Raw genomic sequence first — 25,732 nt, 5'->3', positions numbered from 1 at the left:
GAGACGAGTTGTTCAGGGAAACAAAGTAATTCTCTTGACTATGTCTGGCAAATCTCGTATAGTCTTATGTTCATCACAACCCACAATGTAAGGGTCCCTTATCATGGCCTATGATCAATTAAATCAAAATTCGCAGCTCTCACATAGCTAAAAAAAAATGGGCAAATCCAAACTCCTATCCTTTCCTGTTCTTTTCTACTAGCCCCCCAACACACACCATTGAATAAGAGAATACAAAAATGACCACTTTGTATATTTCTAGCACTTCTGTAAATTATGCAACTCTGATATATGTCCTTGATTCTCACAACTCATAACAAGGTACAGTATTATAAACACTATTTTACAAAAGAGGAAGCTAAGGCAGCTTGTCTGTGATCCCATAGTAAATGGTGTAGTCAACACTGTAACAAATCCACTCAACCTTGTGTCTTACAATACCAACGTGTACAAGCAATACTAGATAGCAACTGAAAATAATGTATATATTTAATATTTATTAAAGCTCACTGAGAAAGTGAGGCAACAGAGGTGGCTCCTTTACATATGGTAAAAATAAATAAACTTCAGGTCAGACTAGCAGTTCTTACACATTTTGTTCTTAGGACCCCTATAAACTTTTAAAAACTATTGAGGATCCCAAAGAGCTGCTGTTCATGTAGATTATGTCTATTAACATTCGCATATCAGAAATTACACATGATAAAAATTTTAAACATAAGAATATACAAAGCTCACATTCCATTAGCTGTGAGGGTGATGGTGTCATCACATATTTAATTTCTGTAAAACTTCACCATATATTTGTGAGAGAACAAGGGTGAAAAAGGCAGATAACATTTTTGTATTATTATGAAAATAACTGACTTGACTTCGCAGACCTGCCAACTCCTCAAAGGTCTGGACGATCCAAATCACACTGTGAAAACCACTGAGTCAGACTGTAACGACTCTGAGTCGGGGCAATTTTTTAAAAAATTCTAAGTTGTAACCCATTACCTTACTTTAAGTATACTTTCTCACTACTAGATTTTTAAAAATACCTTGAAAGGACTGTGTTAATTTACTCCCTGTTAGCACTAACTCTCTCTGCAGTGTGTTGCTCTCTGGACAAAGATGGTGTTAAACATTTACTGAATAAATTGAATCTCTTCTGAAGTCTTGCGCACTCTGGACAAAGATGGTGTTAAACATTTACTAAATAAACTGAATCTCTTCCGAAGTCTTGTGGACTGAAAAAGAGAAAATGCTTTAAAGCAAAATTACTACCTCCCTACTATGGTAAAGACATGAACAATGAAGTTTATGAAACAGAAATCTGGTGTTCTTTAGCTAGTCAGATGTATCAAACAGACAAAAATTCCTTTCCAAACATGAAGGAACAACAAAAAATCTGAACAAGACAAATAAGAGGAAGTTAACATAGTCAGCCCTCCACGTCTATGGGTTCTGCATCTTTGGACTCAATTAACCCCAGATTAAAAAAAAAAAAAGACTGTTGCGACTGTACTGAACTTGATGCAAAGATCTTTTGTTCTTATCATTATTCCCTAAACAATACAGTATAAGAACTATTATATAGTATTTACATTGTATTAGGCATTATAAGTAATCCACAGATGATTTAAAGTATACAGGTGGATATGCTTAGGTTATATACAAACACTATGCCATTTTATATCAGGGACTAGAGCATCTGTGGATTTTGGTATCCTGGTGGAACAGGGAGGGTCCTGGGACCAATCCCCCCATGGATACTGAGGAATGATTATGTTTTAAGGTTATAATTGTCCAGCTTTCTCCTAATTTTTCCCTATCCAAATAAAAGTAAAACATCTTCTAAAGTACATAAATGATTGTAATACTATCTGTATCTCTGCATCTGTTAGTTTATAAGTACCTAACTCAAGTTAGAACTTATTAAAGGAAAATATTTATAAGATAAACAGCGTGTATATCCTTATTTGAGAGAAATCCCTACATTAAACCTATGCCAGGATAAGATGCAGCCTGCAGAAATAATAGCAAAGTGAATAATAAATAATGCCATCTTATATTTACAAAATTATTTTATCTAAGAACTTTTAAAACTTTAGATTTTCATTTCATTTAGTCTCAAAAACAAGTTGCATGACTTGTCCAAGGATATACTAAACCAACAAATCAGTAGTAATTCCAGAAATAAAACAGGAATTCCTCATCTTCTAATCCTACTGTTTCAGGGCAAGAGGCCAAGTTACTTTCAAGAGAAACCATAAGAGCACCGATATTCTCTAGACTCTAACAATTATTACTAAGAGTCTGGTTCAATAAATGCTTGTTGAGTGGCATGATTCTCAGAATTATTGAGTCCAAATCCTAACTCTGTAGTACTAAAAAGTTCAAATATTTTGAGTAAGCAACTTACTCAAATATTTTAAGTAGATAATTTACTCACTTTAAGTAAGCAATTTACCTAAAATGGGCTGTAATTTAGATATACTCTATTCATTGACTTTATTTTACAGACTAAGACTGTCAAGAATTTTCTCTTTACATTTCATTAATCTCAAAATATCTGAAGTAAATTCAGTTTGTACTACTACCACTCCAGCATTAGTAAACAAAAGGACACATATTTTACTACAAATATTTAGTTAAATTCTTCCCACGGCAAGAGTTTGCCATTCTGGTCCTGATCAAAATCCAAAGAGTTAAACATTAAGGACTAACAAGATTTCCAAATACTGAAATACATCAGCTATCACCTGTCCTAAACTTTACAGAAAACAATATTATACTTAGTAATGGTGAGAACAAAATAAGATTTTCAGTGCATTATAAAAATAATTACCATACAAATGAAATTTGCTATAACAGAATGGCTCTTACTTCAGCCACAGCAGGTTTCAGAGAACAAAAAGCTTGGAATTATTTATTTGCATGACCAAATGACTAAGGTAGTCAGCAACCACATCCTTAGTAATAAGTGTTAGTATAATCCAGTATGTATGAAAGACTATTGTGTAAAAAGGGCAAAAAATTAGCATACAACACAAACACCAGATGCACTATTCAGAAGATATTGATGTCTCCATGAAAGTTGTATCTGAGAACAGAACATAATCATTTTTCAAAATAGAGATTCTTGTAGCCAGCTACTAAACAGAAACTGTATCTCCCTATCACTACTACTTAAGATTTCACAGCAAAAAATATTAGTCACTTATAATTGTAGATTATACAGGTAGGATATTATAGAGTTCATCCTAGGAGAAACGCCATTTCTAAAAAGTAGTTAGGTTGCAAGTATCTGTTTAACTGGTACCTTACCAATGACCCAAGTATACATAATAGGTATTTAATACAAAAGAATAAACCCAATGAGGATATTTTTACTACGCTATTCAAGCATTTTTGTTTTTAAATACATAGCAACAAGAACTATTAATGCTGGGAAGTGAAAAATTTTCTAGCTTTTCTATCAAAGTTATGCAAATCAAAGCCCAGACATTCAGTACCCCACCCACCATATCATCAGCTCCATTCTCCCTACAATACATGAAGAATTCACAGGCAGAAATACTCAATGTGCTGATTAGAGAATAAAGAGAAATGTGTTCTAAAACATTCTGATTTCATTAAAATTGGCAATTACATACCAGACTAGTAAAAGCAAGCTTGATTGTTATTCTATATCAATCCAAGAAAAGTATAGTCTACAGTTCATCAATATTGACCTTTCTAAAAAGTGAAATGAAAAACCAAGTCTTCTGGAGCGTCAGAGAAGGTTGCAAACACATCTGTGTTTAGTATTTTGTTTGTGTGTGGGAATGAGAGAAGGATATTGTGCCAGTATGGTGCCTGGATAGACCTTGAATTCAATATGGTTAATTGCTGGAGATCACAATCAACATAATTTATGGGGGGGGGGGGGTGTGTGAGTTTGTGTGTGTGTGTGTCTGTCTGTCTATAAAGAAGGCACTCTCCTTCAATACTGATTTCACAATAGTATTGGGTTACATGTCATCAGCCTGTGTTTATAATGACAACGTTTAACCATAAAAAAAGTTAAAATATGTTCCATAAATTATGTTTAAGAAACCCAGAAAATACAGGTATTCTTTAGAGAGACTGAATTCAAAATCACAGCACTCAGATAAGTGTTTGAGTTCACTTTGTGAAAAATTCATCCCTGTACATTTAGGAGTGGGACAGTTTCTGTACACACACAGACACACACACACACACTCTCACACACACACAGTATTTCCATAAGAAGTTTGAGCAAAAAAAAAAATTCCAGCATTTAAAGGGTTAACCCCCTTTTATTTATTTATTTTTTTTTAATATAATATGTTGAAAGGTGATATTTAAGAGGGACCTAAAAAATGTTGGAGTGAGCTCTTTGGCTGTATGTGGGAAAAAACTCCAGAAGAAGGAACAGCAAAGGCCCTGTGGTGGGAGCATGCCTGGGGTATGAGAACAGCCAAGGAGGCATGAACAGATTATGTGAGAAGCAGTGATGAAAGATAAGGTCAGAGGCAGAGAGAATGGCTGAGAGTAGAGCAAAGCAGTAAGTGAGTTGGATTTATACCTATTATCTGAAGGGACATCCATGTTACACTTCACAAAATAATTTGCACGGTCACATTCATACTATACTCTCATTTTACTAAGGGCAGAAGGAAGGAGGGAGTGAAAGTGGGGGCAGGAGGGAGGGAGACGGAAGAAGGTAAAAAGAGGAAGGGAGAGAGGTACCTCCTCAATATATATAAGAGGCTTGTATATGTATGTTTGAGCATACAGTTAGGTTTAGACCTCAAACTTAACATGGGTATATCAGAGGATGAAATCAAAATGGAGAGGAGATTTTTAACCTCTTTATGCTCCTCAATACTATATAAATATATGCCAAAAAAAAATGGCCAACACCCAACCCCCAAAATAAAAAAAACAACAACAAAATCTACTATGTACACAGAGACACAGGTAGAAGGATGTTTGTGGTGCCATTATTTACATTAGTGAGAAACTGAAAAATCAACAAGGAATTGGTTAACTTATGGTACTAACGGCCAATGTAATTATAAGCATCTGTTAGAACAAATGAAGTAGGTATATATAGAAAACCCAAGACACAATAAGTTTAAAAAAGAAAAAAAAAGATGCTAACAATGAAGTATTGAGTATGATCCTGCCTTTATAAATAACAAATTATAATAAATTTAGAAAAATATGGAATAGTTCCCAGATTTAACAATAGTTTTAAGAAAAGATATTACAGAAGATTTTCACTTTGATACTACATATTTTCTAACAGCTTGAATTTTTAAAGTGAGTTAGTCACTCATTTGAAAGGGAAAAGAATGTAATGTGTCACCTAGAAAATATCTGATATATATCTAGTAAAATTACTACTACTCATCTAAAGGTAAATAATTAACATGCATACCACATTTTTCCCTAGTACAAATACAGGAAGTATACAGTTTTATGCCAGTCTTAGCAATTTGGCTAAGAGAGATTTTGAAGCTACTCTGTAAAACACCTGCTAATGACCAGGTAGTTGGCTTTAAAACTTTCCAATTAAGTGTGATGTGCTCTGATGCTGTGTCAAAAAAGTGTCAGTACATCCTATGACTCCGAGGTAAGAACAAAGTCATTTAATAATACTTGTTTCCTGGTGACACTGTTCTGAGAAAATAGAGAATATCATGGGAAGAAATGTTGAATCAGTATTTAACTTTTAAACAAGGTATTTAGTGATAAGAACTCTAACTTGAAATTTCATATATTCTTATTGAACTACTGATCTAGAGAGTGCCTCAGCCTGCTATAGGGAATCTTAAGAGGAAAAAAAAAAAAGAAAGAATCAAAAAGACATGATATATTTCACAGGATAGAGAGAGGGATTACCCCCTCCTCCAGCATTTTTAGAAACACCTGAGTCATATGAATCCTATATACACTTTAAGAAGGTAAGCAAAATAATGAAGTGGTTAATATTTATTTTAGCATGTTAGTTTTAGTTATGTTTATGGTAACAAAGTTGTATACTTCTGTCTGTGTTTATTTTTCAACCTAGAGTCTAAGGACCCTAAAAAAGCTCCAAGGGAACTATGAAATTGAATGAATTTTTTTTTAATGCAGAAAATTTGCTTTCTGCAGAAATTTTCTGCAGGTTTCCAAAGGACAGGACCCTCAAAGATTTAAAAGTACTTTCAATGTACACATATATAGCTTCTTTTTTTGGTAAACATTAAAACAGGTTGTGGGGGATGTATTTTGAGGGTTTTTTTTTTAAAGTTTAGAGCAGGGATCAGTGAATCTTTTCTGTAAAAGGCCAGATAGTATTTGTGGGTACATGAGGTCTGTCACCACCACCACCACCAGCACCACCACCACCACCACCACCACCACCACCACCACCATAAGGTCTGTCACCACCACCACCACCACCACCACCACCACTTCTTTTAACAACTTCAAATATAAAGTTGAAGAATGTAAAAACCATTCTTAACACAGGGCCCTAATAGCAGCTAGTTTGCAGACCCCTGGTTTAGAGTAACAGTTGGTTTATCTCTGAAGAAATAACAGAGTATGAGATCTGGAAGTCCAGGACCTTTCAAGTTCAGGACTTTATGTCACTAATCCTCTGAAAATCTCATATTTCCACATCTGTAAAACTGAGATTCTAACCTCTCCCACACAGGAGTTTTAACTATTGAGGTTGCAACTGCATGGAAATGCCCACACAGTGCCTAATGAATACTTAGCAAACAATGTTTTATTACCCCCACCCTGCTCATATGATACATTGTTAGTAATACTTGTAAATCAACATTTAGTGTTTGATCAGGCATGCTCCTTCAACACAATCTACTTTATAATGATCTGCTTTGGCTATTTCCAGAAGACACTGTGGCTTTTACTGATTTGAATTTATAGCCTCCCGGCAGGGCATGAATCACACCTGTAATCCCAGCATTTTGGGAGTCTGAGGCGGGCGGATCACTAGAATCCAGGAGTTGGAGACCAGCCTGGCCAACATGGTGAAACCGCGTCTGTACTAAATATATGAAAATCAGCCAGGAGTGGTGGCATTCGCCTGTAATCTTAGCTACCTGGGAGGCTGAGGCAGGAGAACTGCTTCAATCTGGGAGGTGGAGGTTGCAGTGAGCCAATATTGCGTCACTGCACTCCAGGCTGGGCAAGAGTGAGACTCCGTCTCAAAAAAAACAAAACCAAAACAAACAAACAAAAAAAACTATAGCCTCCTCAAAATGATTACTCTCCCCTCAATGAGTAAATCAAATTTCTAGAGCAAATATTTGTAATGTATCAACACATTATTCTCCATCTAAAGTGTTTTAAAAGCTGAAATTAAAATAATTCAAAGCAGCTTGAGGAAATCCAACATGCAAGAAGTAAAATCAGCACTAAACTGGGTATTTAGGTGGAGTACACTTAGGTGTGCTAAGAAAGCTAATGCGGTATCTCACGCCTGTAATCCCAGCACTTTGGGAGGCCAAGGCAGGCAGAGCACCTTAAGTTAGAAGTTCAAGACCAGCCTGCCCAACATGGCAAAACCCTGTATCTGCTAAAAATAAAAAAATTAGCTGGGCATTGTGGTACACACTTGTGGGAGGCTGAGGCAGGAGAACTGCTTGAAGCTGGGAGGCGGAGGTTGCAGTGGGCCGAGATCATGCGCCTGCACTCCAGCCTGGGCAACGAGGAAAAAAAAAAAAAGCTAAGGTCACAATGTATTATATACAGTACCACAGTAATCAGGTGTTTGCCTTAGCAGAGCAGAGATATTGATCTCTCCTGTTTCAGTTTCTCACAAAACTGAAGGGCTTAAATACTTCCAATGCCACTAAAATGAGCTTTACATGTTCTTTGTTTTCCCTAGAAAGACTAACCCTGTAAGAGCATGAATTAGTTTATAACCATTTTTATCACTTTTACTATACTCACCACAACACTAGGTAGTATGCACTAAGCACTTACTGAAAATCAACGACTATTTTTAAAATCACATAATTATTCATCTCCAAGAGACAATGATCTGCAATTTAACTTATATAGAGATATGACAAGAAATATAGAGATATGAGCAACAGCACAAGAAAAAGCACAATAGGTTAAAAATTAGCTATTACAAGATTATTCCAGCATAGCTAGAGTAATGCACAATGTCATTGTCTATTCTCCCCAAGTATTAAAGGTTAGTTAGAATTCCTATCAACATTAGTAAGTAAAACTATCATTATTATAACCACCAAGGAATTTTAGTAGCTATTTTAAAGTATTTTCCAATGTGTAATATAAAGGAAAAAAGTATGAAAAAGTAAATAAATACAACATATTACACTTGACTTTACAAATGATTTTGTCAGTTTTCAGTTAATTTACTTTGAAAGATTTTGAGATATGGATTACTCAGTTCATTAAACTCAAATATACTGTCAGTAAGTTGATGCCCCCCTTTTTGGAGATCAGTGAAGTAAATGCTTATCTAGTTATTAATGACCCATCCCACTAAAGCAAACTATCCACCAAACTCGAACAAAAAGGAGCCGCTATCTACTTACTATCACTACATGGTAGAAAAATGGATTGCATTTCAAGGCATTTTTTTTTTTTTCTGGCAGAATGACTTTTTAAAATTCAACATTATATTGACAATAGTGTTTTTTTTTTTTTGAGACAGTCTCACTCTGTTGCCCAGACTGGAGTGCAGTGGCACGATCTTGGCTCACTGCAACCTCCGCCTCCTGGGTTCAAGCAATTCTCATGTCTCAGTATTCCCGGCAGCTGGGACTGCAGGCGTGTGCCATTTTTAGTAGAAGTGGGGTTTCACCATGTTGGCCAGGCTGGTCTCGAACTCCTGACCTCAGGTGATCCACCCACCTTGGCCTCCCAAAGTGCTGAGATTACAGGCATGAGCCACCACACCAGGCCTGACAATGTCCTTTATTTATTTATTTATTTTTACTTTTTGAGATACAGTCTTGCTCTGTTGCCCAGGCTGGAGTGCAGTGGTGTAATCTCGGCTTGCAGCAATCTCTGCCTCTCTGGATTCAAGCGATTCTCCTGCCTCAGCCTCCTGAGTAGCTGGAATTACAGGCATGTGCCACCATGCCCAGCTAATTTTTGTATTTTTAGTAGAGATGGGGTTTTGCCATGTCGGCCAGGCTAGTCTCGAACTCCTGACCTCAAGTGGTCCGCCTGCCTTGCCCTCCCAAAGTGCTGGGATTACAGGAGTGAGCCACCGCATCTGGCCAACAATGTCTTTTAAAAAATAAAATTGCTCAATAACAGTCCCTTCAAAAACGTAATTAAAAGAAGGATAAAAATGATCACCCTCCCTCTCCACTCCAGCTATTAAGTCTTCCCATTTTCACTAATTAGCAACAATAATGCTCCCTATTTACTCCTCCAGTAAGAGTCTCAAATTCATATTATTCCAGGCCAGGCAAGTACCACCAGTTAAGCACAGCAAATAAGGGGGGACTATATTTGCTGTCCACCTAGGAGCTTACACACTGAGTTTCAACCCCAAAGCTGCTACTACAGTCCATCTCTCCATCCTGTTATTGCTCTGAGAAATGCAGAACTGGCGCTACAAGATATTCCAATTTTTCCTAACAGAAGCCACAAATCCAAATCACACAGAATCTTCCATTTTTTAAACAGCGCAGGCCAAATAAAAAGTACCTGCAAACTGAATCTGCTCATCTGCATACAGTAATACTCCAGGAACAGAAGCATCAGTAAGAATCTCAAATATCTAACTCCTAAACCCTAAACACAGCTCCCCACCCAGAGACTATTACTCAGACTTCATGTTGAATGTAGTAAAAGAACATTAGTGGTAATCTTTCTCCCTTGAAGATGGATTCTGAGGTTCATATTTTAAAAAATATTACTATTATAATATACTAAAGTATTTTAATAAAAAAATCAAAACAATTAACACTGAGGTGGATGAATGAAATTCCAAACTTGAATAAATCTGTAAACATATTGTCTACATATTATAATTCATTTTGTAAAATAAAATGTTTTACAAACATTATAAGTTTGTTAATTTGGGCAAAATGAAGTGTCAATCAGCTGGGTCCTTAGAAAGCAACCACTTGAGCAACTTAGCATCTCTAGGTGAAACATCAGGAACTGGCAGTCCAGACAGGCTGCTTCACTTTAGCAAACGAAAAAGGCAAAATAAATAAAGGGGGAAAGAAGTAACAACAATGTTAACTGGCAAGATATTTCTGTTACATAATGATTACAAATGCCAAAGGATCCTAAGACTCCATACAATTCTCTTTACTGCTTTAGCTCTACTAAGAAGATTAGACAGCTAAAAAAGAATAAACTAGGCCGGTCACAGTGGCTCACACATGTAATCCCAGCACTTTGGGAGGCCAAGGTGGGCAGATTGCCTGAAGTCAGGAGTTTGAAACCAGCCTGAACAACATGGTGAAACCCGTCTCTACTAAAGATACAAAAATTAGCCGGGTGTGGTAGCACATGCCTGTAATCCCAGCTACTCAGGAGGCTGAGGCAGGAGAATTGCTTGAACCTAGGAGGTGGAGGTTGCAGTGAGCCAAGATTGTGCCACTGCACTCCAGCCTGGGTGACACAACGAGACTCCATCTCAAATAAAAAAACAAAAACAAACAAACAAAAAAACACTAAGAAGGATAAAATAGCAAGACCTTCTATTTGGAAACACAATCTGCTCAATTAAAAAAGAAATGCTATGTGGGACAGTACCCAAAGAGCCTCATGATTTACTTTTAAAAGGATCCTCTAAAATGACCAATTTAAGAAAAAAAATCAGCTTTATAGTCATACTCTTCTCAAGAGTTCTAGGTTAGTTTGGAAAGATATCCCACATATTATATCGATGGCACGCTTTAAAAAAGAATCACTTAAAAACAATAGTTTGTGTGTTTGTGTGTGTTTGTGTGTTTTTAAAGGTGGCCTGGCCTTATCAGAGCTGGGTTTCACCACTTGAAAGCTGTGTGACTTTAAGCAAGTTATTTAACTACTCTGAGCTCCATTTCCTCATCTGCAAAAAAAGATGAACACTAGCTAGTTTAATTTTCCCTATGAGAAGTATGCTATATCTTAGATGTATTGTAATTCATTCTCTTATCTGAAACTTGAATCAGTCCCACACCATCACCTGTTTGTTTATTTATTTATTTACTTATTTATTTTGGAGACGGTGTCTCACTCTGTTGCCCAGGCTGGAGTGCAGTGGTGCCAACTCGGCTCACTGCAACCTCTGCTCCCAGGTTCAAGCCATTCTCCTGCCTCAGCCTCCAGTGTAGCTGGGATTACAGGCGCCCGCCACCATGCCCAGCTAACTTTTGTATTTTTACTAGAGACGGGATTTCACCATGTTGGCTAGGCTGGTCTCACACTCTTGACCTCAAGTTATCTGCCTGTCTCAGCCTCGCAAAGTGCTGGGATTACAGGTGTGAGCCACTGCACCTGGCCCATCACCAGTTTAAAACACTGGACAGAACAGCTACACAGACAAGAAGTCAACACTTGCTGAGGCAGCCCTTATCATCGTCATACTTGTTATTTTCTTCTACTAAGCTAAAACCAGCTTCCTAGTTACTTCAACCCCATCAATCCCACTCTAGTTTAAATCTTACAAAGGGCTGGGCAAGGTGGCTCACACCTGTAATCCCAGCACTTTGGGAGGCTGAGGTGGGAGGATCAGTTAAATGAACCCAGGAGTTCCAGACTAGCCTGGGCAACAAAGCAAGACCCATCTCTACAAAAAAATTTTTTTTTAATTAGCCAGGCGTGGTGATGCACACCTGTGGTCCCAACTACTTGGAAGGTTGAGATGGGAAGATTGCTTGAGCTCAGGAGGTCGAAGCTGCTGTGAACCGCGATCCTGCCACTGTACTCCAGCTCTGGGCAACAGAACAAAATCCTGTCTCAACAAACAAACAAAAAACACAAAAAAATTACTAAGTATAGCTAATTCAATTCTCACTAGACTCTAAGCTTCTTGAGGGCTGAGTTCAAGTATTGTTCAGTACTGAAATCCCAGCACCTACAACAAGGAAAAGCATATAGCAGGTGTACAATAAACATTTACAGATTGAGTGATACACTCTGTGCAGCTGACTGAGCATTGAGATGCCATCTAGTATAAATAGCACAGATGTGTGTACTTCTGGAAATTATCACTTAATGCTTCACGTTTAGAAGTTGAAATATCATAACCAAATTCATGCTGTGCTTTTAAAAAAACCCCTTCAGATATAAGTGAAAAGCAGTTTTGATATACTTTTAAATGACTGTTATTCAATGATACAGATCATAGTTTTTCAAAGTAATAAACTTCTCAATGCCTCCGTAACTCTTATTCATAACTTATTTCAGATTTACCTAAATTCCAAGTCTACATTAAAAAAAAACCTCAAAATGATATGTAACCTCACTGTCACTGGCTATTCTACAAATTTCAAAATAATAATCTAGTCAAATTGTATTAACTGAAAGCTACCAGAAAACAGCATAATTGAAGTTGTGATAGAATACCAAAATCTCTAGCAACTTTTTCTCACGACTTTTTTGGTAACACACTGCTATAAACAAACATCTCTCGCTGCTTAAACACTAGAACCCAGTTATAATTTAGTCACTGATATTCCAGAGATTAAAAGTAGGTTTCATAAAGTATGTTCTACTTCATAGAACGAGAAATCAACCACAGTGAACAACCAGTTCACCACCCTCCATAAATCTATGGAAATATTTCCATTACAAAGTAAATTTCTCCTGCCACCCAAGTTTTAAGCTGTCACTCTGTGCTGTTAGCCTAAACAAAACGTAATTGGTAAGGTACATCTGCCACAACCACAAGCCAATAATCCATTCCAAACCCAAAATATTTCTGGACTATCTTGCTCCTGAAAATTGACACTGGTAGAAAATTGGTGATCCAGAAATAGGCAACTTCCACTAAAAGGCAAGTAAAATTAGGTAAGTAAAATACAAGACTGACTTAATTTTATAACAAAGGGCAAAATTTTAAAGGCTCAAATGTGTTAGTGAATACAAAATTAAAGGAGGACAGAAAGAGAAATTAAAAATTCAGCTTTTTACAAAAGAGCCAAACAGCACCTTCCACTCCGCCTCTAGCCCTAAAAAAGTCTTTCCCCTTCCACTCCTACAATATTAAAACAAAATTTATATACTACTCAAAACTGTATACTACAAACTTTAAGCCATCAGATGCCGGAGGGCTTAAAAAAATTAAAATCACTACCCAGCATTAAAATACAATTTGCACAGTGATTTCAGGTCCTTTGAGAGAGGAACTTACAGTCACAGAGAGTAAATGCTTGATGGGCCGAGTCTGGATCTGTGTTCTACAATCTACCCAAAATGGGCAAATGACATTAATACAAAATGTAAAGTACACTATGTACCGGCTTCCAACTCCTTTCCCATCTGCTATGGAAAGTATTCCTGGGCCGGGCGCGGTGGCTCACTCCTGTAATCCTAACACTTTGGGAGGCCGAAGCGGGCGGATTACTTGAGGTCAGGAGTTCGAAACCAGCCTGGCCCCATCTCTACTAAAACACACACACACACACACAATTCAGCCGGGCGTGGTGCCATGCGCCTGTAACCCCAGCTACTTGGGAGGCCGAGGCAGGAGAATCGCTCGAACCAGGGAGGCAAAGGTTGCAGTGAGCCGAGATTGCGCCACTGCACTCCAGCCTGCCGGGAGACTGTCTCAAAAACAAAAACAAACCAAAAAAAAAAACCCACAAAAGGATTCCTTTGCAAGAGCTACCACCTCTGCCTTGAAAGGTGTCAAACCATCAAAGCCAAAGTGGCTTGCAATGGCAAATGAGCACAGACCTGGGCTATAAGCACACCCTTCACGCGTGTACTGTGTCCAGGAACAATTTCTCAACGCGACCAAGGTGATGCTGCAAAGCCAGTGACGCGGCTGCCCTCAATGCAGCAACCACAGAGAGGGAGAGTTTCTCAACAGTCCCAGAAGCGACTCCTGGGGATTAGGGCAGGCTTCCCTTCCATTTCCAATATGCTGCTTATAAAAGGAGACGATTCTGCCCGCGTTGACAGCACCTTGAGTCCCCATGAACACGCGAAAAGGTTTCTACCTCCTATCAGTGCCGTTCGGAAGCAAAGTCAGTGTTCACTACTCGCCTTGGTCTGGGGCCCTGTCCAGGGTGGGAAGACCCCAGAAGCAGGCGCCAGGACAGAAAAGGGCCTTTGCCCTTCCCAATCCACGCAGCCAGCAGCGTCCCGCCCAGGCCGGGGTTCCCGGCAGCCAGGCCCCCTCCCCGACCTCGCGCTCACCTGATCTTGTAGCTCGGCAGGGTGTGCTTGCGCTTGATGATCTTCTTGAGCTGGTTGACGATGATGGAGGTGAGCTGGGGCATGGGCCGCCCTTCAAACTGGGAGCGCACCTCGAAGTCGATCAGCGGGTCCTCCACGAAGGAGAAGAACCAGTGGGTGAAGGGCACGCGCGTGAAGACCAAGCGCAGCCTCCCCACCACGCGGGACAGCTTGACAAACAAGTAGGCGGACTTGCCAAAGACCAGGTCCACGTCGATGGCCAGGTGGAAGCCCCCGTTGTACTCCACCTCCGCCTCGAAGGCCAGCTCCTCGGGGCAGGCGGCGGGCAGCGCCTCCCCTTCGGGGCCGTCGGGCTCCCCGGTGGCCGAGGGCACGACGGGCCGGATGAGCCGGATGGTCTTGATGAAGGGCACCGTCTCGCCCAGGAACACGTCCCGCAGGCTCAGCCCCTCCAGCAGGCGCCCGGCCGTCTTGGTCTGCAGCAGCTCCTCGAACTCCACCTTGATCTTCTTGGTGACCCAGCGGCGGGTCAGCGCGGTGTCCCGCAACTCCCGGAACAGGAATAGGATAGTGGCGTTGAGGAAGTAGCAAGTCTCCCGCGTCGGCGGGGCGGGGGTCTCTGGGGCCGCGGTGGGGGTCGCGCCGCCCTCAGGGGCCGCTCCGGAGGGCTCCTCATCCCGGCCGCCGCCATAAAGGTACTCCCTCAGGAGCAGGCCCGGCACTGGCTTGATGTAGCGGAAGCCCTCGCCCGCGCGGGCGGCCTCGTCCGCCGGCGGCTCGGGCTGTCTGCGGTACAGCAGGAGGAACTGAGCGAGGAGCGTGAGGAAGGAACCCAGCACGGCCGACGCCAGGATCATGAGCAGCAGCCCCATCCCGCCACCGCCTCCGCCTGGGCCCCTGCTCCCGCGCCCACAGCGCCGCTTTCTTCACGCCGCCGCCCCCGCTGCCTCCATCTTGAGGACATCGGGCGGCTGGGTCGGGACAAGCGGCTCCGTGGGCCTCGTCCAGAGGCTCGGGCCGGCGCGGTGCGGCGCCCGAGCCCGCAGCGGCCCGCGCCTCCTCAGACGCTCCCGAAGGGCCGGTGTGGCGGCGGCGGCGGCGGGGCGGGGACCGGCGCCTCCCTCAGGCCTCCGCTCATTGGACGAGCGGCGCGTGACGTCCGAGGCGTGCTCGCTCCCGGCGGCGTCGCCCAGCAGTCGGCGCCCGGGCGCGCGGACGCGGACCCTCCTTCGCCTCTCTGCGGCCCTTCCAGCCTCGCCCCCCCCACAACGCCAACATTCCAGCCCCCGCGGCGCGCGCCGCCACCCATGTGGCCGTCGCTTCTGAAGCTGCGGTCGGGATCTGGGAGGACGGCTGGGGACGCGGGCTGGTAAGGAGGTCCAGCGGAGCGGGCCTGACGCGTTCCGGTTGCCGGCCATCCCGTTATCCTCTGCTGCACCCATCCCCAGTCCCTGGCCGCAGTCCCCGCGGTTACCTCCGCAGCGGCGTCGCTGATCCTGCGGTGTACTTCCACTCGCGCCCGTGACAGCTCAGCTGGCGGCGGCGCTTTCCCTCCGAGCAGCACCGCAGAAGATCTGAGCGGGCCTTTCGGACCCTTCCCAAGCCCACGGAGAGAGGGGACCAACTACCTCAGAGGCCGCCATCGCGGACCGGCCGTCCCCCCGGCAGACGCTCTGCGTCCGCGGAGGGTGGGCCCTGGGAAGGAGGGACGCAGGGAGAGGGCGCGCCACACGGAATGACTTTCCCACCGAGGTGGATCTTCGAAATTTCAGGGAGGAGGAAGTTGAAAGGACAGCCGGGAGGAGAGATGCGGAGTGAAACGAGTTTGCCAAGTGATTGGAAGATTAATATGCGACTCGCCGTCAGTCTCTGGTTAAACCGGTAGTCCGTCTATGAGGCAGTTATTCACTGTTATCCCCCACCCACTTGACAGATGCCAACACTGGTGCAGACAGCCTGGGGAGGTTGCGTGGGCGCAGAGTGGACCCTGGTTTATCTAACACTAAACCCTAAGCTCTTGGTCACTACTCGCTACCGTAACACAGAAACTGCAGTTATAAGGAGGCCGGTGGGTTCCCTGGTGTTCAGGAAGGGAGAACTGGGGAGGCGGATTAGGGAAGACGTCAAGGAATTTTGCATAGAGTAGTACCTTAACCAAAGCCACAGAGCTAAGCCAGGTTGCCCAGCAACAGCGTTACTCCTCATGCCCTCTGACTACTTAGTGGTTACATCATAGATGCTTATCCCTCCAAGCACGTGGAGATCCAGTCCTGCGGGAGTCAGATATCCGTACGTTAAACGCTGATTCTGGCTGTACCTAAGGAGCCTGAGCAGGGCTCCTCTCTAGCCCTTGAAAACCTTCAAGCCAGCCGGGCGCGGTGGCTCAGGCCTGTAATCCCAGCACTTTGGGAGACCGAGGCGGGCGGATCACGAGGTCAAGAGATCGAGACCAGCCTGGCCAACATGGTGAAACCCGCCTCTACTAAAAATACAAAAATAACCGGATGTGGTGGTGTGCGCCTGTAGTCCCAGCTACTCAGGAGACTGAGGCAGGAGAATTACTTGAACCCGGCAGGCGGGGGTTGCAGTGAGCCAAGATCATGCCATTGCACTCCATCCTGGGCGACAGAGCAAGACCCTGTCTCAAAAAACAAAACAAAACCAAAAAAAAAAAAAAAAAACGAAAAGAAAAAGAAAGAGAAACCTCCAAGCCAGGGTTCTCTTTACAGTAGGTGATTCTACCATAAAAACAGACCTGACCCAGCTGGGGCAGGTACAGAACTTTGGAACCAGGCCTATCATGCCCAGGTATGAAACCAGAATGGCTTCCATTACTATGAAGACATAAGATAGGTGTCTGCTGAGGAACCATGCTCAAACCATGGCTGAGATTTTTCGGAGATCTTGGCAACTTCTGTTCTCTGGTCACCTCTGGTTCCTGACCTCTGCTTCTGGGTGGCCCTCTGGGGTCTACACTGTTTCAACTCAAATGAGAAATGTAGACCCTTCTATGATATCCACCATAAACCGATTCATAACATTCATGCACCATTGCATATTATAAATGTTACAGAAGCTGGAGGTAGGGTGGCATGAAAGAGAAGTTACTCACATTCCTGAGATGTAAAACCTTCAAACTGTATATTGATCCATCCCAAGTTGCAAAATATTCTTCATCCACCTTGCTTCTCAACAAGGAAAGTTTGTGGTCTTCATGGGAATGAGTCCTCAGTTTCTTCATCTTGCAGACTCCTTTCTTTTCTCTCCTCCTCTCACTTCTGTACTCCTCAGAATACCTGTGAGAATCTCCAATCTTCTCAGTTTGTTTTACAGAGTCAGAGTCATTGCATTCCCCAGGAAAACTTGTCCCTTTAGGGACACACTTCAAATCCATGAAGGAGCTCAGCAAACCTTTTGGGAAGGTAAAAATATTCTCCCTTGTGTGAAAAGTGACTAACATTGATTAAACACTAATAATAGTAATACAGAGAATTGACCACGTGCCAAGCACCATGTTAAGCATGTTATTTAGAAATGTTTAAATATTTTAAACATTAGAAATCAAAATGTCATGAGTTTTTTAAAAAATCTAATGTGCAGTCGTGTACCACCTACGGATGTTTTTGTTAATGACAGACTGCCTATAGGGTGGTGGCCCCATAGGATTATAATACCGTATTTTTACCATGCCATTTCTATATTTAGAGATGTTTTGATACACAGATACCATTGTGTAATGGTTGCCTGCAGTATTCAGTACAGTAACATGCTGTACAGATTTGTAGCCTAGGGACAATAGGCTATTATACCATATGGCCTAGATATGTAATAGGGTTTCCCATCTAGGTTTGTGTAAGGACACTCTGTGATATTCGCACAATGATGAAACTGCCTGAAGATTCACAACTTATGTCTGTTGTTAAGCCACACTTGACTGCATTTGATGCTTAAATTAGGGGATAATGCTCTTGATAATATTGGTGTTAACATGCCCTTTATTTTATGAAATTATACTATGTTAATAGAAACATATTTGTTTTAATGCTGTTTTCTGGAAGAGGATAAATTCAGCAACCCTTCCCTTTTTTTCTTATATTAATGCTGGTTCATAGAAACTCAAAAGCCTGAGAACCACTGGCCCCAGCTCTGAAGATCGATGATTCTGAATAGGTTTTTAAAGGAAGCAGTTGTGCAGCCTGCCTGCTGACTTTGTAATGTGTTTTAAATGACATCATTGAAATTAAGCTGCCCCAACAGCCTTCATGGAAGTATCTATTTCAAGGTTAAAGTCAGTTGAATACTGGAAGATGAGTTGCATATAAGACATTCTCACCAACTAGAGGGATGCATGGACCACTGGTTAACTATGAATTATTCCTGGTGACCCCCAAAAATAATGAGAAAGCCAAACCATGTAAATGTACAAAGTTTGTGAGTAGCATGAAAGCAAATTTGATTTTTTGAAAGATGTAAAATAATGCAAATATAGTAAAATATGGAGGGAAACATAGAGTTTATAAGGTTTGCCTAACAAATGATACATCATCAAACCGTTTTGTGAACTTGGAGAGTTCAAATTCAACAACTATTTTTTGAGCGTCCAACAAGTACTAGGCTCCAGAGATACTGAATGAACAGGGGCGCTGTTCCCCAGGTGGAAGCAGACACACATCTGCATAACTCTGATGAGAGGAGATAATGCTCTAGTAGAGGCACATGGAAGATACTATGGGAACAGAGCCTTCTGGTTTAGGGGCAGTGACAATTGATTGCAAGGAACAGCAACTACCTCGGGCTAACTTATAACTAAAACTGGATTCATGTTAAGGATGCTGGAATATCTCCAGGAACTCAGCTGCAAGATGTTCATAGAAATCCCAGAGTGAGAAAACTGTCTCTCACTCTTATTTCCTCTGCCCCACCCCCACCCAGTACCTTATTTCTGCATCTCCCTGCAGGTCTGTGCCATTTTACTCTAGAAGCCTCTTGGTTTCTACTCCCCCATTACCCTCAGCACACAGGTGCTTTGGAAGGCACCAGCTCTCTATCCAGATCTAGAGGGTCCTATGTCTCTGATGGCTAATGCAGCCTGGGAGCTCAATCTCAAATCCTGGCAGAGAAATCTCCAATTGGCTCTGCTACTCCAATAATTGATGACCAAGGAGCTTGCCTCTTCTGGGCTGCTGGTGGGTGGGGCACCTTCTTCAAGGAGTGGGAGAGGATTGAGAAGACATAATGGGCAATGCTAGCTCAGTACGTGATGAGAGATTCTTGCTGGGGAAGGTGGGGGGCTTTTGGGGCAAATGGAATTTGCATTGGCATTTAATGATTAGAAGGGTATTCTAATCAGAAGGAGATAAAAACTCACAAGTTGGAAATCCAACAGTTGGAGAAATTGAGACCAGGATGATTGGAAGAAGGTGGTATGAATAGGTTGGTGCATCAAGGAGAGAAGGGAGATGGAGGTAGCATAATAAAGTAGACACAAACCAAATTATGGAGGGATTAAATCTCAGGGCAAGTTTTTATTCTATTTTGCAGTTTTTTTGAAGTCTTCAAAGGTCTTTAAGCTAGAGAATGGCATTAACACTTTTCCTTCCATCTACACCTGCAAAACCTCAACCCCAAATGAATCCAACTATCTACCTCCTCCCCTCTACATCTATAATGGTCTTCATTCTTATTAAGGCCCTCAAGGCAACCCAGACATTTTTCTCCGCTACCACCTTTATCCATTTTCTCTCCATTACCAGCATCTTCTTCCATTTCCCATAACAATGCTATTAAACCTCCACCAGGCTCAGCTCTTTGATCATGCTCAGAGGAGGACCCTCCTCCCACTTCAGGGAGAAAAAACAGGCCCTTAGGCTGGCCTTTCCTCCGCTGCTTGCTTCCCTGGTCGAAGCTCACCTGCATGACACTCTCATGTTTTCATGCTTCTCTTCTGTGGCAAAAAGCAACCATAAAACAAAGCAAAAACTTTTTTGTCCAAGGGTAATCCTGGTAATCCCCCTACTTGTGCTGTGGATTCCATTCCTCTCCAGGATCAATCTCCTCTCCCTCAACACATAAACCAGATTCACTCTCCCCATCTTAAAAAATGAAAACAGAACAAATCCAAAGACCATCTTCCCTTAAGCCTTCCAACTTCCACCTTTTCTCTTTCTTGCCCACAGAGTCAAGCTGTTTAAAAAAAGTAGACAATTCTGTCTGATTGCTTACTTCCATTTACTCTTTAACCCTCCATAAGTTGACTTCTGCCTGAACACCTCCCCATCTTGCCAAAGGCCAGCAAGTACTGTATGGCCACAACCAATAGAGTTTTTTGGTTCTTATCAGAGTTCTGAGGAACATCTGACAATATGAGCTGTTCCTTCCTTTTTGAACTCCTACCCATTGACACTGAAGAGTATCCAATCAGGTCAACCTTTAAACACATTCTTCCCTTTTTCGTTGTTAGCAAGAAAAATTACCACTCTAAAGTTGCCTGCCACTTCTGTGTCTAGAGCTAGTGATGTGAAGTTGGCTTGGAGAAAATCTGTGAAGAAACCTCTGGGTATAGGGTGACCAACTGTTCCAGTTTGCATGAAGAGGGTTTCTGGGAGCAAGACTTTCAATGCTAAAATTAGAAGTCCTAGGAAAACTAGGACAAGTTGGCCCCCCTACATGGATGGTATCTTTAGGAATGAAAATAATAGGCGAGTTGCTTCTTACCCTTCTGGGGAAAGAAAGTAGGCCATGCCGGCCCATACCCTCATATGCGTAAGAGCCAAGGGACCTCCTGAAATTAAGGAGATCAAGACCCTGACTCCTATCTTTTTGCTTTTTTGCTTTTTAAAATAACAGCTTTGTTGATATATAATTCATATATATATACACACATATACATATATATATATATATACCCATTTAAAGTATACAGTTCAGTGGTTTTTAGTATGTTTACAGAGTTCTGCACCCATTGCTACAATCAGTTTTAGAACATGTTCCCCACCTCAAAAAGAAACCTTATATTCATTAGAGTCATGCCCTTTTCCTCCCTTCAAAACCCCTCGGCCCTAAGCAGCTGAATTTACATTCCATCTCCATGGATTTGCCTATTCTGACATTCCACATAAAGGGAATCATACAATATATGGTATTCTGTGACTGTTCTTTCACTTAACGTAATGTTTTCAAAATTCATCTATGTTGTAACATGTATTAGTATTTCATTGCTTTTTATAACTGAATAATATTAAATTGTATGAATATAACACAGTTTGTTTATTCATTAATTGGTGGACATATGGGTTCTCACTTTTTGGCTATTATGGATAATGTTACTATGAACATTTGCTTACAAGTTTTTGTGTGGACATATGTTTTCATTTCTCTTGGGTATATACCTAGGGATTAAATGCTGGGTTCTATGGTAACAGTAATTCTTAGGTTTTGAGGAACTGTTAAATTATTTTCCAATAGTTTGTGTGGGTTTTGTGGGTTTATGTGAGTTTATGTGGGTTTTGTAGTTTATGTGAGTTTTGTAGTTTTGTAGTTTATGTGGCTTTTGATTTTTCCACATCCTCACCAACACCTGCTGGTATCTTTTTTATAATAGTCAGCCTAGTAAGCATAAAGTAGTATCCCATTATGATTAATATTTGCATTTCCCTGATGGCTAATGATGTTGAGCATCTTTTCATGGGTTTATTAGCTGTTTGTATTTCTTTGGAGAAATGTTCATTTAAGTCTTTTGCCTATATATATATATATATATATATATATTTTTTTTTTTTTTTTTTTTTTTTTTTTTTTTTTTTGAGGCAGGGTCTTCCTCTGTTGCCCAGGCTGGAGTGCAGTGGCATGATCTTGACTTACTGCAGCCTCTACCTCCTGGGCTCAAGCAATTCTTCCACCTCAGCTGCCTGAGTAGCTGGGACTACAGGTGCATACCACTGTGGCCCACTTGGCCTGTTTTTTAATTGGGTTATTTTTCTTCTTCATTATTGAATTGTAAGCATTCTTTATATGTTTTAAATACAAATCCCTTATCAGATATATGATTTGCAAATTTTTTTTCCATTCTATGGGTTTTCACTTTCTTGATGATGTCCTTTGAAGCAAAAAGGTTTTTAATTGTGATGACCAATAAAGCAGAAAGATTTTTAATTATGATGACCAATTCATTATTATTATTATTATTTTGCTGCACTTTTGGTGTTGTATCTAACAAACCATTGTCTAACTTAAGGTCATGAGGATTTATGCCTATGTTTTCTTCTAATAATTTTATCATTTTAGCCCTTATATTGTGATCTTTGACCTATTTTCAGTTAATTTTGGTGTCTGGTATGAGGTGGGGTCCAACTCTACCTTTTGCATGTGGCTGTCAAGTTGTCTTGCACACTTGTTGAAGACTATTCTTTCCCCATTTAAATGTCTTGGCACTTTTGTCTAAAAATCAATGGACTGTAAGTGTGAGGGTTTTTTCCTGGACTCTAAACTCTATTCCATTGACTTATATGTCCAGCCTTCTGCCAGTATCACAGTCTTAATTACACTATAGCTTTTTAGTGCGTTTTGAGATCAGGAAGCGTGAGCCCTCCAACAATTTTCCAAAATTGTTTTTGGCTCTTCTGACTCCTCCCTTTTGAGACTCAACATTATTGACACGTCACTTATGAGTAGAAGTGGTCACTAAGGGCCAATGAAAGACTCAATAAATATTTGCTTAATGTCTGAAGAAAGACTCCGACCTGGGGATCTGGGTTCAATAGTGTGCCTTGATTGCTTTGTAGGGAGGCTGGTTCAGGGTACTGGGTATGGCTAACACTGGGCCCTCCTTCTGGCCTAGTCATCCTGACACTCTCTGTGTGTGTACATGTGTGTTTGTATGTGTGTATATGTGTGTATAGTATGAGAAAGCCCAGCCAGTTCTAGGGTACAGTAAAGAAAACATGAGACATGCCATGAGGTTAGGGGAACATTATGAAATCCTACAGCCTTAAGGAAGAACAATCAGTTCAAACTTCACTGGCAAATCCTGAACAAGAACTGGCTCTTGGGAAAGGTCAGGTAACAGCAACACCCTACAGCACTAGCAGCAGAGAATGGATGCCTGCACGAGATGTCTGACTTTGTTGGTAGCAATAAAAGCATAACAGCAATGATGAGCTCCAAGCATCTGGTAGCAAACTGTGTAGCCCTCCAACCTCAAGGGATCTTAGAAGAGTCTTGGCTTCTGTGATAAAAGGAGAGCAAACAGGACCCAATGACTAAATTCAGTTGGCTCCTGAAATTCATCCTGGAATAACAGGATGGGTGCTCAGAATGATAAGAATTATAATATTAAAGGTTATGTACCATATTTGTATGAGGTGGTGGGGGCACCATTATTTCCTACTTTTCATGTTTCTAAGTGAAAGGACCTCAATCGACAATAACACTTCTATCGTTTCTCCACTGCGTTGATCTGACTTATCTGATTGGTGGGTTTAGGAGAAAATCCAGGCATAAGTGTCTCCACCCCTTCTGAGTTCTCCTTGAGACACTCTGTCTGCAGGAGGCATGTGTTCTACTCAGCGGTGCCATGTGAAAAGGGTGGCTGTGCCTATGGTTGTTTAGCTTGGCCTGTGCCTGTGCCTGTGAATTTAATTCCAATGTGCATTTTTAAGCTACCTCTGCCAATCAGCCTTAAACTAGTAATAAAGCTAACATTTTGAGCTCCCTCTACTTGATGCCCATGCTCACTTTTAATCGGTTCAGAACTCAGCTCAGGAAGAGGAATGCTACTCATCGATTGATCACTAAAACTATTTACATTATTTTATACCCTTAAGTGATTAAACATTACTAAAACTCCTGTCTGTTTTGATTTGGTTTCATGGCTTCTATTCCTCTACTAGCCCATAAAGCATTAAGTGATTCTATGATCCTCAACTAAGCCATCTTCTTTTTTTTTTTTTTTTTTTTGAGACGCAGTCTTGCTGTGTCGCCTAGGCTGATGTGCAGTGGCACAATCGTGGCTCACTGGAACCTCCACCTCCCGGGTTCAAGCAGTTCTCCTGCCTCAGCCTCCTGAGTAGCTGGGATTACAGGCGCATGCCACCATGCCCGGCTAATTTTTGTATTTTTAGTAGAGATGGGGTTTCACCATGTTGGCCAGCCTGGTCTCAAACTCCTGATCCCAAGTGATCCTCCCACCTCGGCCTCCAAAGTGCTGGGATTACAGGAGTGAGCCACCGCACCTGGCCAGCCGTCTTCTTTTTTTACTCTACATCCTTTACCTGGATGATGACATCTTCTCCAAAGGCTTCAACTCACACTTCTCCAGCCACTTCTTTCTCTTGCCTATTCCCAAAACATCTCCAACTCAACCTGACTGTTTTGAAGTGGGCAGGTCTATGCAAAGCTACTCCCAAAGTCTGAGAAAGCTGAGAAGCCAAAGAAAGAGACTGACATATCCAGTTCCTTAGAAAAAAACATTTACTAGGGTCTTCAAACAGAAGCCATATCTGTGCCTCAAGACAAGATAGTGGATCTCAGTGCTATTACCACTCCCATCTTCCCACCGCCAGGGTTTATATTCCATAGTAAAAGGGTGATTCGGAAGGGATGAGCAGGAAAAGGTAAATACAATAACATCAAGGTTGTTTGACCTAAGGGCAGGATTTACTGTAAGTACTTGTTCCTCAACAAAGAAGAATAGATAAATGGGAAATCTTAGAGGTCTTTCTGGAACTGGAGTTAATCAGAAGCCAAAATGGTGGATTCAAATCTAAGATGGAGTTGCTTTAGTCTCCACACTGCCCAAAAAAGAAGTCTCCCTTTTGGCAGAGACCACTAGTTGCCTGCCCAGTGTCCATTCTCCCCCCTTTTCTAGTAGCAGAACTCCCATTTTGTCATAAATGCCAATGCACCTAGCTAAGAGACTCATTCCTCAAACTCCCTTACAACTAGATATGTCCATGGGACTGGTTTCTGATCTGTAAGAAGTGTTGTGGAGGGCCTTCTGGAAGTCTCTTAAAGGGAATTGACTCAGCTGGAAGCTATACCGTTTTGCTCTTCCCTTTTGTTCCTCCTTCCAGCTGTCAAGAATACAGTTAGGATTTTGGGAGCTCCAGCAGCTATTTTAGACTATGAGGTAACTTTATGATGGAAACCATATGCTAAAGATGGCAGAGCGGAAAGATGGATGGCTGGATCCCTGATGACTTCTTGGAACTATCATAGCACTCCGGATTTTCTGTTTTTTTCAAACACAATCTGAATTGTTTCACCCTGTAACCATCCCTCCCAAGCTGTCTCCTCCTCTGTGTTTTCCGTTTTCACTAATGGTCGCACCATTCACCCAACTGTTCAAGCCTTAATTGTCCTCCTTACGCCTCCA

At 41.6% G+C, this 25,732-nt stretch overlaps 1 protein-coding gene across 2 annotated transcripts in view; it reads right to left on the bottom strand.

The window, feature by feature from the left end:
• PDZD8 (PDZ domain containing 8) overlaps positions 1 to 15,498 on the bottom strand; it is a 106,910-nt gene extending 91,412 nt beyond the window's left edge. For both annotated transcript variants that reach the window (XM_003904308.5, XM_021943730.2), the window contains exon 1: positions 14,362 to 15,498. In XM_003904308.5, coding sequence (XP_003904357.1) covers positions 14,362 to 15,233 — 872 coding nt within the window. In that variant the 5' untranslated portion in view covers positions 15,234 to 15,498. The remainder of the gene's footprint in view (positions 1 to 14,361) is intronic.
• Between the last annotated feature and the right edge of the window lie 10,234 nt (positions 15,499 to 25,732).

The sequence above is a fragment of the Papio anubis genome, chromosome 11, assembly GCF_008728515.1.
Source record: "Papio anubis isolate 15944 chromosome 11, Panubis1.0, whole genome shotgun sequence".
Lineage (NCBI taxonomy): Eukaryota > Metazoa > Chordata > Mammalia > Primates > Cercopithecidae > Papio > Papio anubis.
Note: the sequence above shows the minus strand (reverse complement) of the source record. Positions and strands in the feature narration are given on the sequence as shown.